This window comes from Alexandromys fortis, unplaced genomic scaffold, assembly GCF_014885135.2.
Source record: "Alexandromys fortis isolate MF-2015 unplaced genomic scaffold, M_Fortis_MF-2015_v1.1 scaffold_41, whole genome shotgun sequence".
Lineage (NCBI taxonomy): Eukaryota > Metazoa > Chordata > Mammalia > Rodentia > Cricetidae > Alexandromys > Alexandromys fortis.
Genome location: NW_026067923.1, coordinates 11079095 through 11095288, shown reverse-complemented (window position 1 = coordinate 11095288; position 16194 = coordinate 11079095). Strand labels below are relative to the sequence as shown.

The following is a 16194-nucleotide window of genomic DNA, read 5'->3' as shown; positions in this document are numbered from 1 at the left end:
TGCAGCTTGCACCTGCTAGACAAGCCCCCCAGATGTGTTTTTCAGTATCTGCAACCTGGGTACCATTCTCTGCCTTCCACTAAATCTAGGGTTTCTAGGTCTGGTCAGGGTAGCTCTGGTCCCCACCTCTTCCCTGTTCTACACAAGGCAATGGCAGCATAGACTAGCATCTCACTGCTGCCTCTCCCTTCCAAGGCTTTGACCTGTTTTACCTTCCCCATCTCTCTATGGTTTAATTCCACCTTGAGCCTTGGCCTTCCTTTCTTCCTCCCTTCCTCCTTCGCTCCTCTTCTTTTTCCCTCCCTTCCTCCCTCCCTCCCTCCCTCCCTCCTATCTTCCTTCCTCCCTTCTTTTCTCCCTTCCTCACTCATTCCTTGCCTTCTTTCCTTTACCTCCTTCCTGCCTTCTCTCCCTCTTTCCTGCCGTGTGTATTGCATATGTGCACATAAATACATGCGTGTTTGAGTGCAAGCGTGATGGGGTCTCAGAAGACAACCTTGAAGGTCGGTCCCCACCCTTCCACCTATTTGATAAACGTCTCCATCTCGACTGGCTCAATGTCAGTTTGTCACACAATAGAATTGCCTTAGTAGGGCTCCACATCAAAGAACTGTCTTGATTGTATGAGTTGACGAGAGAAGACCCACCCTGACATTGGTGGCAATTTCTGGTGGCTTTCTAGATAAACAAGGGTATGGTGAAGGTAGATCGCTCACCTTTTGTTTTCTTGCCCTTCCTGCACGTTTCCAGCTGGCTCACCTTGCTTTCGTCCTTCACGGATGTCAGGGCCAGCTCTTCTAATCGTCCATCATGGACTAATGACAGGTGGTTCTCCAGGAAGCTTCCCGGATGAGACTGCTCAGGTCCCTATCCTTGTGGACTGAGCAACTACCTGCTTCTCAGACTCTCAGGTGTGAGACACCTGTCATTGCTATTTTAATGCAAGCTGACTTTATATATTCTTTTTTAGTTTTAATTTTATTTATTTATTTATTTATTTATTTATTTATTTATTTATGGTTTTTCGAGACAGGGTTTCTCTGTAGCTTGGGAGCCTGTCCTGGAAATAGCTCTTGTAGACCAGGCTGGCCTCGAACTCACAGAGATCCACCTGCCTCTGCCTCCCGAGTGCTGGGATTAAAGGCGCGCGCCACCACCGCCCGGCCAATTTTAATTATATTTTATGTGTATGAATGTTTTGCCTGCATGTATATCTGTATATCATGCATGTGTCTGGTGCCTGCAGAGGCCAGAAGAGGACACTGTTTACTCTGGAACTGGAGTTACAGATGGTTGTGAGCCACCATGTGGGTGCTGGGAATCAAACTCTGGTCCTCTGGAAGAGTATTCAGTGCTTTTAACTGCTGGGCCATCTCTCCAGTCTCAATAAATTTGTCATGTATATTCACCCCATTAGTTCTGTTCCTTTAGGGAACCCTAATGTTGGGTTTCTAATTGTTCATTACTGTGTACATCCTTCAGTATCCAGAGATTCTCCCATCTCAGCTTCACCAGCACTTTATCCCCTGAGCCACCACTCCTGTCCATCTTGGCTCTTATACACAGAAGGCAACTTTGGGGACTTAGAAGTCAATTCCCTCCCTACTAAAGTTCAAAAGTCTATTTTGTTGCATATTCTTAAATTTGTATTTTCTTCCTTCCTCCTCCCTCCCTCCCTCCGTCCCTTCCTCCCTCCCTCCCTTCCTCCCTCCCTCCCTCCCTCCCTCCCTCCTTCCCTCCCTCCCTCTTTCGTTTCTTTTCTTCCCCAGACAAGTCTGTGTTGCGTTAAAGTTCTATATCCTCACTTACTCTAGACTCTGGGTGGACCGAGAGGACCATGTGTCACTGGTACTTGTTTGTAGGCAGATGCTTCTTTCCCATAGCCGCTCTCAATCACACAGAGGCTTATTATTAATTACAAATGCCCAGTTAGCTCAGTTGATACGGCAGAGCATGAGATCTTTAATCTAAGGGTCGTGAGTTCGAGTCCCATGTTGAGCACCAGCTGAAACCTTAACTAATTATTCATTATCAAAAAAATTAGGAGTCGGATATGGGGTAAGAACCTGAAGATCAGAGAAGCAGGGTAGCAGACATAGGGACTTCCTACCTCTTCCATTCCTTCCTCCAAAAATGTCTGAGATCCTCTCTCAGCCACGCCTTCCTGCTTCCTGTCTCCTATCTGTCTACAGTCCTCCAAACATCTATGGTTAATTTTGGTCAGCTATTGGCTAGCTCCACCCTTCGACTCCAAGCAAACTTTACTTGTCAAAACACAAGTATCAGTTAAAATATCACCCAACACTTGTTTTGTAGACCAGGCTGGCTATGCACTCAGAGATTCACCTGCTTCTGCCTCTCAAGCACTGGGACCAAATGCATGGACTACCACACCCAGCTTGAAGTTTGCGTTTTTTCAAGGTAGGCCATGACTGCATATTCTAGAAGGAATCCGTCCTTAAAGGCCTTCAGTTAAGAGGAAGGTAGATTAACTAGGTAGTCAGAGATAATGTAATTAGAAGTCAGCTATCCCCTCCACAGCAAACTGCTGTCGGCCTCAAAGCTGTCCACACACAGGTACTCTTCTAGGTCCTTTTCTAGAACCAGTTTTGTCTTTCCTCTCTTTCCCTCCTTCAGGGATCCAGAGTGACGGCTCCAGCCACTGCCCAATGCTGCAGGATGAAGAAGACCCTAATCCAAGCAAGATCTGCATCCCTCGTGGCTACAGGTCTGGCTGGGGAGGTTAAGGGAAGAGAAAGACCATTGTTTACTGAGCAAGTCCGTGTTGGGTTAAGGTGTGTCCATTACCCTCCTCACCTACCCTAGACTTTGGGTGGATGGAGGAGGGGAGCGTGTGTCACTGGGTGGTAACGCTTTCTGGCTCTCTCAGGCTAGGTGTGGCCTGAAGCCATCACCTTTGGAGTCTTATTTTGGTCTGCCTCATGTGTTTCCCCTCCAAATGCAAGCACACCTGTAGCCTGACTGGCAGGAGCTCCCCACCATTTGCCTTCCCTTGGCACTCCTGTCCCTGATGTTGTCTGTGGATTTTCACTTAGCTGTTATCTGATGTCACGTGACTCCAGCACCTGGTTTACAGCAGCGAAGTTACAAATGTGCAGACTGGAAATAATCTTTGCCAAGTTTAAAAATTTTAACTTCATTAATTTTTTGGTTTCCCATGATTTGTTGACTTGTCTACACAGAAAATTCAGATGTCTTATTTTTATTTTATTTTATATATAAGCATATATTTTATATATGAAATATATAGCTTATATATTTTTAAAAATTAAAATGAGTGATTTGGGCATTTATTGGAAAACTAAAATGTTTGAAATTGGCTTCCATGAAGTTCTCACTGTTTGCAATGGGCCCTGTGTCCTATGGCCGGACACAAGGAGGGAAGTGGGATGGCTCATCTCCAGAACATTCGTGGTCCCCAGAGGGCAGATGTGTGTGAATCACGTCCATATGCACAGGAAATGATTATTGACATGATCCCTAAGCATAATACTCGAGATTATTCTCCAGCTTGTAAAATGTTATGGCATAACTTATTATGAAGCATCTGAGTGACCGATGTGTCTTTCGGTGAACTGGTTTCTCTGATGAGTTGAAACCAAGACTGTGTAAACATAGGAAGGGGAACCCTTCTGGGTTTATGTAGTCAGGCACGGATGTTCCCAGCCGCACTGCCTTGCCAGCTGTGTGGTGCACTCAGCCTGCAGGGAGGAAATCTACGGGATTTGAGAATTATACAGTCTCTTAGTAAAACAGCCACACGTAAGACCACCAGCTATCACTGGTACAAGTACACAGTCATTTCTCGGAGCTATACAATTTTATAATATTCCTCTCGAGTTCTTTTAAAAATTTGGAACCTTAGTCGTTTGGTATTTTTTAAGTTACAGGAACAAAGAAAAAAATAAAAACTGCAAAGTGTGCTGCTTCGAGAAAAGACCACAACATTATAGCGCTAGTGTGGCTGTTGTCTGCGAGGCCTGTTGGAAACCCTCCAGCAATGACCTTAAGAAAACAAGAACTATTACCAGATTAGAGCAGAATCGACTGTTTCAGATAAAGTGTATGGTCGATATGATTTGGGATAACACATAGAAAAACACATTTTGGCAAAGCCACCTCCCCAGACAGCTAATATATAGCTTTGGATCAGCAGCCATCTGACGGATAATTTTTTGCCCACGACGACGATGAGCAACAAGACAGTTGTAGAGACAGGCAGCAAACAGCACGTCGTATCGGGATGACAAATCTGATCCTCCAGTTGGTGAGGGATGCACGTGGCCACTGCAGAGCAATTTTACCTGGGACCCTTCCTCAGAAAGGCTCCAAGAGGCACAGAAGCCTACGGGGGAAAAAGATTAAGTAACTTACGACCTGAATTGTCTGCTCGGCTCCCTAAAATTCATCTAATGCCTGAATACTTTCTTTTTAAATGAAAATAAATGGTTCCTTTCATGAATATAAAATGAGGGCTTCGAGAAAAAGAAACTGAATAATTTAAACTAAGAAACAATTTCAACTAAAATAATTAGCTGTGCATTTCAATTGGAAATTATTTTTACAGTTTCTTTATTTTTTGTTTTGTGTTGTTTTTCAGCTTTGTCTTTGGTTTGTTCGTTTGTTTTGAGACTGGGTTTGTGTGTGTGTGTGTGTGTGTGTGTGTGTGTGTAACAGCTTTGGCTGTCCTGGAACTCGTTCTGTAGACCAGGCTGGCCTCGAATTCACAGAGATCCTCTTGCTTCTGTCTCCCCAAGTGCTGGGATTAAAGGCGGGTGCTACCACATCTGGCTCTCTTATGGTTGTTTCAACCAATAAGAAAGTCACTGTTCAAGTTAACACTAGCTCCAGATTGCTATGTTTAGGTTTTGTTTTGTAAAAATATTTGTTTGCATTATAAAAAAACCACACAGCTATTCTTTGCTCTCAAGTACTATGAACAAGAGAATAATAGTCTCTTTACTTGACATGAGTGAGCTGAGGCGCAACTGAACTTTCTTTTCTTTCTATCGCTGTTTTAAACAAGTGTGCGCAGATATTGCCCTATTTTGAATGTGAACTCTCCTGCATTGGCTCTTAAGGGAGGTTGTGGATCCAAGACTTAGCTGGTCTTTGAGGGTGGGTCTTGAAGATTTTATATATAACCTGGCTGCATGCAGCCTGTGCTTTCTGCTTCGTTTGCAGCCTGGATGTGAAAAGCTGCCTCAAGTTCCAGCCCCCATAACCAGGAACCAGGTGGGTCACACGCCATTCCCTATGACCGTGGACCAATAGAAACACTCTTTCTCTTACGTGCTCCTGTCAGACAGTCGGTGACAGAGATGAGAATATTAAGGGGCACATACACTTTTTAACGTAGCTTTATTGGTGATTAGTCCACATACAACGAACTGTAATGCAGTTCAGGAAAAATAAAATAAAAATAGTTCTCTTGTTGAAAAAAAAAACCTAGTTGTCTTTCTGAAATGGCATTTTTCTGCCTCCAAATTATCATCATAATGAAATTTTAAATTGGGAATTCCAGTGGGAAGGCTGCGTGAAGTGAAAAAATTTAACTGAGGATTTTCTTTCGCAGATTATGGGGTAACACTTGACCCAAATATATCAGTCCTTGTCTTATGCATCGCATGGAGGCTATCATGGTGAAGACATGAACACTGAAGAACTGTCTATCCTCAGGAAGATTCTTCACGTGCCATGTTCAAGTTGTACAAAGACAAGTGCAAATTTAACAGACTAATTTTCAAATTTTATCTTAATAATGCTCATTATTCCACATCATAAATTAAAGCAGCCTGCCCTTTTGAACTTCTGGTTGGAAAGATTGAACTTCTTCGAGGTTTTCTAATCTTTCTAAAGCTGTTAGCACACTGAACATTTTGATAAAGCTTTATGAAATACACATTTATAAGCAGGCAAATGGAAGTTGTAGCATGAATTCTATTGGTTTTAATAGTAGAAACTTGGAATCAGCTATTAAAGGGTGAAAGTTAAAGGATCAGAGAAGCAGAGTGGCCAGCCACGGGAGAGTTCTTACCACTACCTATGCTCAGACCAAACGGCGGGCCTTCCTGTCCCTCCAAATCCTCAGACTGCATCCTCAGACCGCATCCTCAGACCGCATCCTCAGACCGCATCCTTAGACCGCATCCTCAGACCGCATCCTCAGACTGCCCTGATCTCCTGTTTCTTCCCCCTTACATTCCTCTCTCCACCCAGCCATATCACTCCTGTCTCCACCTCCCTAGTACCGGAAGTAAATGCATGTGATCCTAAGTGCTGGGACCACCTTTGTGTGAGCTCTGTTTCTCTTGTAGAGAGATTCAATGTCGTATAGCCCAGGGTGGTCTTGAACTCACAGAGATCCATCTGCTTCTGTCTCCCAAATGCTGGGATTAAAGGTGTGTGCCACCACTGCCTGGCCCCTACAGCTAACCAGTGGCTTAGCTCTACACTCTGATCTTTAGACAAGCTTTGTTTGTTATAGCATAAACAAAATATCACTACAGGAAACGAGTTATTACATCAACGATTCTATTTATTAAAGGTTCTATTTAATAGGACGATTTAGAGAAGTAATAATTTGCACTTTTTTTTTTTTTGAGGCAGCGTGACAGCTCTGGCTATCCTGGAACCAGCTCTGGAGAGCAGGCTGGGCAAGGAGCGTCACGATAGGAGAAAGAATAGTAACAGTGGTGTCATGGCAGGAGGCAGAATGGCCACAGTGGGTCAACCACTTTCTGCTGCAAAGAGTTAAAATTATGAAGACAGCCCAGGCTTGAGAGGATGAGCCCAGATGCAGACCACAGGGAGTACCGACACAGGAGGGGTAGGAGCGTTGTGAGCTGGGAGGCCATGAGAGAAAGGCCACACTACCCAGTTTGTTCTAAGCCACTCTTGCTGTGAAGACAATAAACCACGAGGCTATAATTCACTACAAACAAAAAGAAATTCTAATTCCATTCCTTATGATAAAAACTATGCTTCCATCTTCTATACCAATAAAGTGGCAGTAAATGGCTGAGTCAAATCATATTTTACTTCTTTTCCTTAATGTTAAGTGAGTGGGTGGATGTAGTCACAAAACTTAGGTGCACAAGCCATTGTGTTACACACTAACGTGCAGAAAGCAAAACGACGTGTAGACATCCAAAGGGAAATGTCTCACTAAAATAAATAAAACATACAAACTATTGGATAAAACCAACGTGGGCACACACTGAATCATCCGCAGCAGGCCTGGCTGTCATGTGATTTTAGATTCACTGCTGCAGGCTACAGCAGAACTGAGCTGAAATTAATTGGGATTTGACTGGTATGTAAGTTCAGCCAAGTTCACTAATACGTCTCTTTCCTTGCCAATCTCAAACTGAGTTCAGCAACTTTAAAACTGGGTTCTCAAGAAATGAATGACTTCACAGCTGGAAGGGGGCATCACAAGGCAAGAAGGGGTGAAGAGGACATGTGGGCAAAGGTTGAGGTGAATGTCTCAGAGGTATAGTCCACTCTTGGGGTTCAGTATGTTCCCCAAAACACCTGTGTACTACTCATGGCTCTGGTCGTATGGGAGTTCTCAGAGATTTTTCCAACTTTCTAAAAGCTGTTAGCATATCTAAAAACTTAATTAATATTATACAAACCTATAATGTAAGTCAGTCACATTTCTTAGGTTTTAGAACATTCGTAACGACAAGAAGTAAAAACTAACATCATCAAGAGCAGGACTCAGGTAACTTTCATGGGGTGGTTTCATGTTATTACACTCGTTTGCTTTGTGTGTTGTGTAGTGTGTACAGCATCACGCGAAGGTCAGAGGACAACATTCGAAGTCAGTTCTCTCCACTGTGTAGGCTGTGGAGACGTGGAGACTGATCTCATGACGTCAGGCTTGGGGACGAGCACCTTTACCTGCTAAGCCAACCCAAGCTGATTTTCCAGTAGTCTCTTGCTGAACACAGAAATCTCGGTAGAGTCAGTCAGACAGGCGCTCTCCGGGCCTGTGGTGGTGTGTGGTGCTGGTTCATATGGAGACAGACTCAAGCCTGGGTTTAGCTGTGTCCTTAGCTTCTCTCAAGAGACAGTCGCTGGCGAACACCGGAATCAGTGCTGAGAACGCTACTTCGTGGAAGGCTACATCTGAGCCCGCCTGACTCTCCAGGATGGCAAAGGAGATAAAAAGGGTGACGAACCCTACACCTAGGGACACCTGAAACCCTGTTCATATTGGCATGTACGACTACTGCCTTTCAGGATTGGTAATGAAAGTCAGGTCTTAATATTGACCAACCACTTGAAAGATGGTCACACCCTGTATGGTCACATCCTGTTTCATAAAGAAAACCATTTCTAATATTCCATATACATTTTAAAAAGATTTTATTTATTTATTATGTATATAAGCGTTCTGCCTGCACGGATGCCTGCAGGCCTAAAGAGGGCACCAGATCTCATTACAGATGGTTGTGAGCCACCATGAGGTTACTGAGAATTGAACTCAGAATCTCTGGAAGAACAGCCAGTGCTCTTAACCTCTGAGCCATCTCTCCAGTCCCCATATATATTTCATATTGGGGAAAAAATAACCACATACAGAAGTTACTGCAACAATCTTTAAACACACCCCCCACACACACACACGCACACAGCCCAGGAGGATAAGGATCTTATATACTCTAACTGAAATGGCCAACTCAAAGCACACATTGGCTTTCACAAAAAATTAAATACTAATATAAACACATTTTATTTATTTATTTATTTTTGAGATAGGGTTTCACTGTGTAGCCCTGGCTAGCCTCAAACTTTTTATATAGAGAAGCCTGGCCTTGAACTCACAGAGATCCACCTGCCTCTGCATCCTAGAGTCCTGGGATTATAGACACACAACACCATGTATCTTATTTCTTAAAACTAGAAGGGCTGTATTCCCATCAGTTTTTACAAAAAATGTGGAAGGAAATGTGAGCGTTCTTTGGGTGTACACAATTATATGCCTTTGTGTGGCTTTCATTTTCCTAATAGCTTCTCTCTACTATGCAGCAGTAACAAATGACTAAATAAGCTATATATATATATTTATATAGGGCTGATTATTCCATTCCACATTTATTTAGTTTGACATTCAACTACAGGTTTTAATGTAAACTTCAAAAACAGTATTTGTTATGTCCAATGTAATAAATACATAATTGTTCCAGTCTTTAAAAACAACAGCCACCCTTCTACGAGAGCCCCCAGGAGACAGCCTATGGCTGTGAGGCCGTTGGCATGCTGCTCTGATTCGCCTTTTCTCCAGAGTCAGAATGCTTCAGAAACTGACCAGTAGCGCCGATGTACAATCTCGATCGCATGGGCCACTTCTGAAAAAAAGAGTAAGAATCTGAAATTTAGTCTTAAGACATACAATGTAGGTATATGATATCTAAACTTTAAAACACACTAATGTTAGTGAGGCACTAGTTAGCTGGTAAGAATGCTAATCACAAAGTCTGTGGGACAAGATGAAGACTGTGTAGCAATGGAAGCTACACAAGCAAAGAAGGCTTTGATATAACAGTATAAATAATATACATGCGTGTTTGAGAAGAACTGCAGGAAGTTAAGGAGAGCGAATATTGCTGAGATGTAGAAAGTCTACCACTATTTTAATTCCAAGGTAAGCCTAAGACAAAATTAAGTTTAAAGCACCAGTTCTAAAGAAGCAGCACTCAGTTATATACAAAGTAAACATTCAAGAAAGGTATTGCCCAGAAAGGACTAGGCGGCCCCCGGGCAGCAACGGCTGGCAGCTTCGCAAAGCAGCCCGTTTTCTTTAGTCTGGGTTTCCTGCCTCACGGTGGGTGACTCTAGATGATGGTGATGCACTTTATATCTTCTAATACGCACGAGGAAATGTCTACAAAGATGGACGTGAGATTATTCTGATTATATACATACACACAGACTCTGAAGCCCAGCACTGTATCTCACAAATATGTGAAATTCTCACACGCCAGATGAAAATAAGAATGATGGTAGGGTGGCTGTGTGATATTATCCGGAAAGTCACTTTTCTGTGGCCGCCACGAAAGTTCTATTTCAATTTCTCCAGCTATGATTAGCGAATACAGTCCTGAACGGTTTCTCTCTACTAAGGTATATTTATTTTATTTTCTGCTTGCTTTAAATCGTATGTGTTACAAGTCCATAGGCTTGCATATGAAGTAATATACATCAGCATGGCATCTTCATCTGCGAGCATATATTACTATATTTTCTTCTGTATTCTAAAGTATACTTGAAATTATGTCATTTTGTTTAAACTTTGAAAAATTGAGCAATTAACCGGAACTGAACCTGAAATTGAAGATCTTTAAAAATGCACTTATTCTAATTAAATGAACAACAAGACCCCACAGTTTTTAAGTTCTTGCTCATCGTTACTATGGACAATGGGTTCTCATGGGACCTGGCAATTAGCAGAGTCATCTGTGCGTTTCCCCCTGAGTTAAAGGTCTGGAATACACTCCTGTTCTGGAGAATCGTCCCTCTGGACCCCTAGTGCTGCAAAAGTCCTTTTTTTTTTTAATTTATTTACTTTTATTGTATATGCACTGGTGTAGTGCCTGCAGATATTTCTGTGAAAGTGTGTATCTTGAAGTTACAGTGTTGAGTTGCATGTGGGTGCTGGGATTCGAACCTGGGTTTGAAGAGCAGTCAGTGCCCTTAACCACCGAGCCATCTCTCCAGCCCAGAAGTCTAGTTCTTCAAACTCTCTTCCAGTTTAACGCACAGAACTCACGACCTTGCAAACGCTAACCATGAGTTTCACCCCGACCATGCCTTGATACTCTTAAGTCTCTAATCATTTTAACATGCCCATAATATTGGTAAAAACAATTGCTGATTCAAAGTGACAGACTGGAATATCTGTTTAAATATCTCTAGTAATTTCTGAGTACTTAGTGCTGTGTCTTACAGGAAAACAGTGATTTCAGAACACCCATTCAGGGTTATATATAATAGTTTATTGTGAGGCTTTACTTAACCTGAATTTAAAAATGCTCAGAATATTTTATTACCTTCATATTAAGGACAGACTTAATGTTTAAAATTTTCTACAGTGTCCCTAAAATAGAGGCAGGCAATCTTCAACTAAGTATGTAAAGTTTCTGTCTGTCTTCTGAAACTCCACAGCTTGTGGTTTAGACTACTTTTCTTAATAAATATAATATTCTTTTTTATAGTAATATACTGCAATTTATATTTTTTAGTTCTAAAATGTATTCATTTAGGGAAGGGATTCAGTCTGTCTTACAGTTGTATTCTCTGTCCTAGAGCTGAGATTTAATACACAGTATTAAACCAAATGTTTGATATTAAAACACACCCGTTCCCTGTTAACTATCATCAATTTCATTTTTATGAGATAATCTTTGGCCTTCTAGAATTTTCTCTGGGTTTAGAAATTTAGATATTATGGACATTGATTTTTAAAATCGGACATCAAATTAGATTGATTTTCCGCAAACAGTTGTGTCTATAGAAACGTTTGGCACATGGGTCAGGTATGAGGCTCGCTCTGCCCCTTTCCAGCATGGACTTCTCTAGCGTTTCCCATTCAAGAAAACCGCGGGGGACACTGAGGAGGAAATTTAGAATGAGGAAATACTAGACCTCATTCTAAATTCTATCACCTACAAGGGAGGCATTTGATTTCTCCTTCTGGCCTTGAATCTTAGTGTCTAAATAAACATTGTCGAATACGTGGCAAACAGCAAGTCAAAGAAATCTATTAGTGGGATATTTGAATAGCGTTAGTCTAAAATGATTGTAACACAACATTCTTAATTGTATGAGCGACTTTTCAGTTAGTATGCTATAAAATGTAGGGACAGAATGGGTTCCATCGTTACAAACATTTCACTTTTCCCCACGTACCGTTTGAACTGCCTTCTCTACCGCCGCATCAACAGCGTTTTCACAGAGAGTTTTCTTAGAATGCATTCCGTGATTTAAGTACACATAATGTCAGAGAATGGGTTTATTCAGTTCAACAAAATGTAATTCCTCATTTTTGTTACTCAACAATTTATTCCTCATTTTTGGTACTCAACAATTTATTCAACGCTTAGATGCTTCAGAGTACATTCTAATCGTGTGTATTTGCGTTTGTTTTCAGAACAGTGGGACAGAAACGTGAACATTTGAACTCAGCGAACACAGAGATTCTTCATTTAGAAGCGAAAGGCGGACCAAAGGAAGGTTTCAAAAAAAAAAAAAAATCCAGAAAAGATGATGTAAAAGCTACTATTTGCCACACTCATGACCGACTCACGGAGATGTAAGGAAATCGTGCAAAATGGTTTCTCTTGGCTAATTTGAATACAGACCAATTCACTCAACATACATGCCAATCTAATACGACAGTTACATGAAACATTACGGGGTTTTTCTAACATTGTTGGTAGCCGTCTATTCTATTTAACTGTGATTGAAATTTTACTCTATGGGAATGTAGACTGGTCTCATTTGTTTATTTTTATTTTTTTATTTATTTTTTTACTGATTTTGACAATTTTTGGGGTTTGTTTGCTCGTTTTTGTCCTTTTTTTTTTACAATTACTTAGGGGCAAAGAATTAATTTCACTATCCCATTTAACTCATGAAACCTTTAGAATAGTTCAAGAAAAAGACAATAGGAATGTAATATGGAAGTTAAGACACTTGACTCTTGAACTTAGATGTTACCAGTAGTTAGTATGAATAACAGCTTCCCCATCTGAGCGAAAATCTTTAAAAGGTTGGAGAGATCCAGGAGCCCAGCGAGGATCAAACGACCCAGTTTCCTGACTACAAAACTGTCAAGAACCAGCCTAGTGTATTGGGGACCTTGTCACCATCGCCCGCGGGCCCAGGTGTTTCTGCCTGACAGGGAGGAGTGCCAGCTCCGTGGCATCTGTTTCCGCGGTGACAGGGTAGCTCCCGGGGTTCCACCCCGGGTGTTGCCTACCTTAACTGGGTGCAGATAGCCGTCACCTCGCAAGGCGCCCAGTCTGGGGTCTCCCGGAGCCTCGTTGTCGTCCTGCAGGCTGCGGGTGAGGTGGGCAATGTAGGTGGTGGCTAGCAGCAGCACGTCCAACTTGGACAGCTTGGTGTCGGGCGGCACCGACGGCAGTGTGCGCTGCAGCTCCAGGAAGGCATGCCGCAGGGTCTGCACGCGGCTGCGCTCCCGAGCGGCGTTCGCGGCTGCAGGTCGGCCACCCCCGGAGCGCGCGACGACCCCGCCGGAGCCTGTCTGCCCGGCGCCGGTCCGTCCCGGGCTCGAGTCGCGGGCGGCGGCGGCCGATGGGGCGGGCTCGGCGCTGCGTGGGCTGCTGGCGGGACGGCCGCGCTCCATAGCGGCTCCTGCTCCGGTTCCCGCGGAGAGCACTGCAAGGGAGCGGGGCGGCCGTGAGACCCGGCATCGCGGGCTCGCCCTCGAGTCCCCAGTGCCAGCGGCTGCTGAAGGCGCACAGGGCTCAGCCTCCCGTCCCCGCAGAGACATCCCTCCCGCCCGCCCGCCCACGCGGGGAAATGGTGCTGCGGGGCCCCCGCCTCACCTCGGACTTGCCTCCGCACCTTTCCCCGCCGCGGCCGTGCAGAGCTCCGCTGAGCAGTGCTAGGCGACCAGGGACGTCGAGCAGGTCACTCCATTCCCGTCCAGCTTCTGCTGCCGCCTTTTATGCGGGTGCCCAAAGCCAGCAAGTGGGAGACTCGCACAGTCACGTCGGGCCGAGACGCGCGCCCACCCGAGCCCCTAGGCTAGGGGCGACAGAGTCGCGGAGCCGCCCCCTCGGCGGACAGACTCATCAATCAAACCGCTCGGGGGTGGGGCGGACACCTGGCCCCGCCCCTCTGACCGGGAACCGAGGAGCCGGGTCGCGGCTGGCGGACTCGGGCAGGACCCCTCGGTTTAGTTCTGCTTGGCTTTCCCCTCGAGGAGCATCTCCGCCCGCTGTTTATGCAGCAGAACCCTTCCTCGGGACACCGTGACCCAGAGACCCCGCCATCGCCCCCTTGCTGTCTTCGCACCTGCGCTCAGCTCACCGACTCAGACCGACGTGGGAGAAACCCCGGTTCCCGCGTCTGGGTCCCAGCTCTGCAGCCCGCACCGGCCTTTGCGGGGAAGGGGACCCGGTCCCAGCCGCAGCCCAGTCAGACAGGCTCTAAGCTGGGGGTTCAGAGTATCAGCTATAAACTGTCACAGAGGACACTGCTCACTTATAGATTCTTTAATATTTTCCAGCAGATTTCTGACTTTTCACGTCGGGATTACCAAACTGCACTACTTACACTGCGATGAACCAGACGTGTTGAATTGGTTCATGAACCAGGGTGATTCTTAGGCAGTAGCTTTAAAAAGCACGCCCAGATTCCCTTGATTCAAGGACTCATATGGAATAAGAAACCACACTGTGTATTTCCTGGTAAATTTTATTTAACAACTAATAAAGTAAATAGATCCCGGAATTCACACACGGAAAGTCTCAGATTCAATAAAGAAACAAACAGGAAGGTATACACCGAGATAACCGCTCTACAAACCCTCACGCCACGCTGTTGCCTAGATCTAGGATGAAATCAAATCACGCCAGGCTGAACTGACTCCTTTTCCTCACACAAAAGTTCCTTTACTTTTGGGTTTCGGAGGTGAGGTTCGTGGATATCGCTTTTTGTTACCAAGCTTTCAGACTCCTTCAAGGACATATTCCTGTATTTTCAAACAAAAACAATACACGCAGCATTTAATTGACATTTAATTGACTTGATAGGGAAAAAAAAGACAACAGACATAGAACCCAGGACACACTAACCGTTGGTAAAGGTTCATAGCTAGTCAGGGTTTAAAAGAAAGCAGAAACAGAACATTTCCTGCTTTGAGAACTACATGGAAATAAGGAGGCCGGTTGTGACCATGCAGAAGTGCCTGAAGCTCCCAAAGTTTTGCCTTACATCTCAAGGCCTTGGTCTAGCCTGGCTCATTGCTTTCCTGCTGCCCATGTGTGCCCTAGACAGCAGTGGGACAAAGGGCTGATGTCACAGACCGGACCGCCTAGCCTCGCCGTTTTGTCCCATCTGCACTACTGTAGGCAGTCCAAATTCCCGAAAGAAACTAGTATTTTCAGTCGCTTTAAATATAGGCAAGCCTAAATCTCCACTATCACATAACAAGTAAGCAATGGGAGCCAAATGGCCCTTTTCATTTATTGAGTATTCTTTAGTATCTTCTTCTCATTTCGCCTTTACAAAAACTGAGGATTTTATAGTTTGGAGGATAAGTGTTTTCAGGGATTGGGTAACACGTCCAGTACCATACCTAGTAGATGACTAAGGTGTGGGTCAAACCAAGTAGATTGTCCCTAACGTTTATGGTCTTTGCCATACTATTGAGTGTTTGCATGTTGCAGAACAGTTTGGTGTCTATTATTAAGATGCATATTTTAGATTGATTGACACCTTATTAGCACTCCAAATATATGTTCATAGTATATTTTTCTCTGAAGTTCTTAGTTGTCTAGTTTTCCAAAAGTATGACTTTAGAATGCAGCAAATATTCATTGAGCGTGGTATAAGTCTTAGAATTATTTTTAAGTCTTTTAAGTACGCCAAGTTGTAATGTTAAGATTGTCTTTATAAAATATCAAATGGAAAAAAAGAAAGCATATTTAACAAATGGTGCGGGCATAACTGGATATCAACATGTAGAAGAATGAAAATAGACCCATATCTATCACCATGTACAAAACTTAAGTCCAAATGGATCAAAGACCTCAACATAAAGCCAGCCGCACTGAACCTTATAGAAGAGAATGTGGGAAGTACACTTGAACGCATTGGCACAGGGACCCACTTCCTAAATATAACCCCAGCAGTACAGACACTGAGAGAAACAATTAATAAATGGGACCTCCTGAAACTGAAAAGCTTCTGTAAAGCAAAGGACATGGTCAACAAGACAAAATGACAGCCTACAGATTGGGAAAAGATCTTCACTAACCCCACATCAGACAGAGGTCTGATCTCCAAAATATACAAAGAATTCAAGAAATTGGACACCAAAAGAACACCTAATCCAATAAAAAAATGGAGTACAGACCTAAACAGAGAACTCTCAACAGAGGAATCTAAAATGGCTGAAAGACGCTTAAGGAA

At 43.7% G+C, this 16194-nt stretch overlaps 2 protein-coding genes across 4 annotated transcripts in view; both read right to left on the bottom strand.

The window, feature by feature from the left end:
• Window positions 1-8502: 8502 nt before the first annotated feature.
• Window positions 8503-13786, bottom strand: Tcf24 (transcription factor 24). Its single transcript, XM_050142043.1, has 3 exons — window positions 13602-13786; window positions 13013-13431; window positions 8503-9380 (listed from the first exon to the last, which is right to left on the bottom strand). Exons 2-3 carry the CDS (start codon window positions 13397-13399, stop codon window positions 9267-9269), a joined length of 501 nt encoding a protein of 166 aa, XP_049998000.1. The 5' UTR covers window positions 13400-13431; window positions 13602-13786; the 3' UTR covers window positions 8503-9266.
• A 671-nt stretch (window positions 13787-14457) lies between these two features.
• Ppp1r42 (protein phosphatase 1 regulatory subunit 42) overlaps window positions 14458-16194 on the bottom strand; it is a 35687-nt gene continuing 33950 nt past the window's right edge. For 2 of the 3 annotated variants that reach the window (XM_050142037.1, XM_050142039.1), the window contains one exon: window positions 14458-14752. In XM_050142037.1, coding sequence (XP_049997994.1) covers window positions 14623-14752 — 130 coding nt within the window. In that variant the 3' untranslated portion in view covers window positions 14458-14622. The remainder of the gene's footprint in view (window positions 14753-16194) is intronic. The other variant, XM_050142038.1, reaches the window with a different exon arrangement.

Excerpts from the sequence above, each read along its gene's own strand:
- Tcf24 (XM_050142043.1), bottom strand. The coding sequence starts at position 13,399 with ATGGAGCGCGGCCGTCCCGCCAGCAGCCCACGCAGCGCCGAGCCCGCC. Across the intron at positions 9,381-13,012 it reads GCTATCTGCACCCAGTTAAG|AAGTGGCCCATGCGATCGAG; the intron begins GTAGGCAACACC and ends TCTTTTTTTCAG.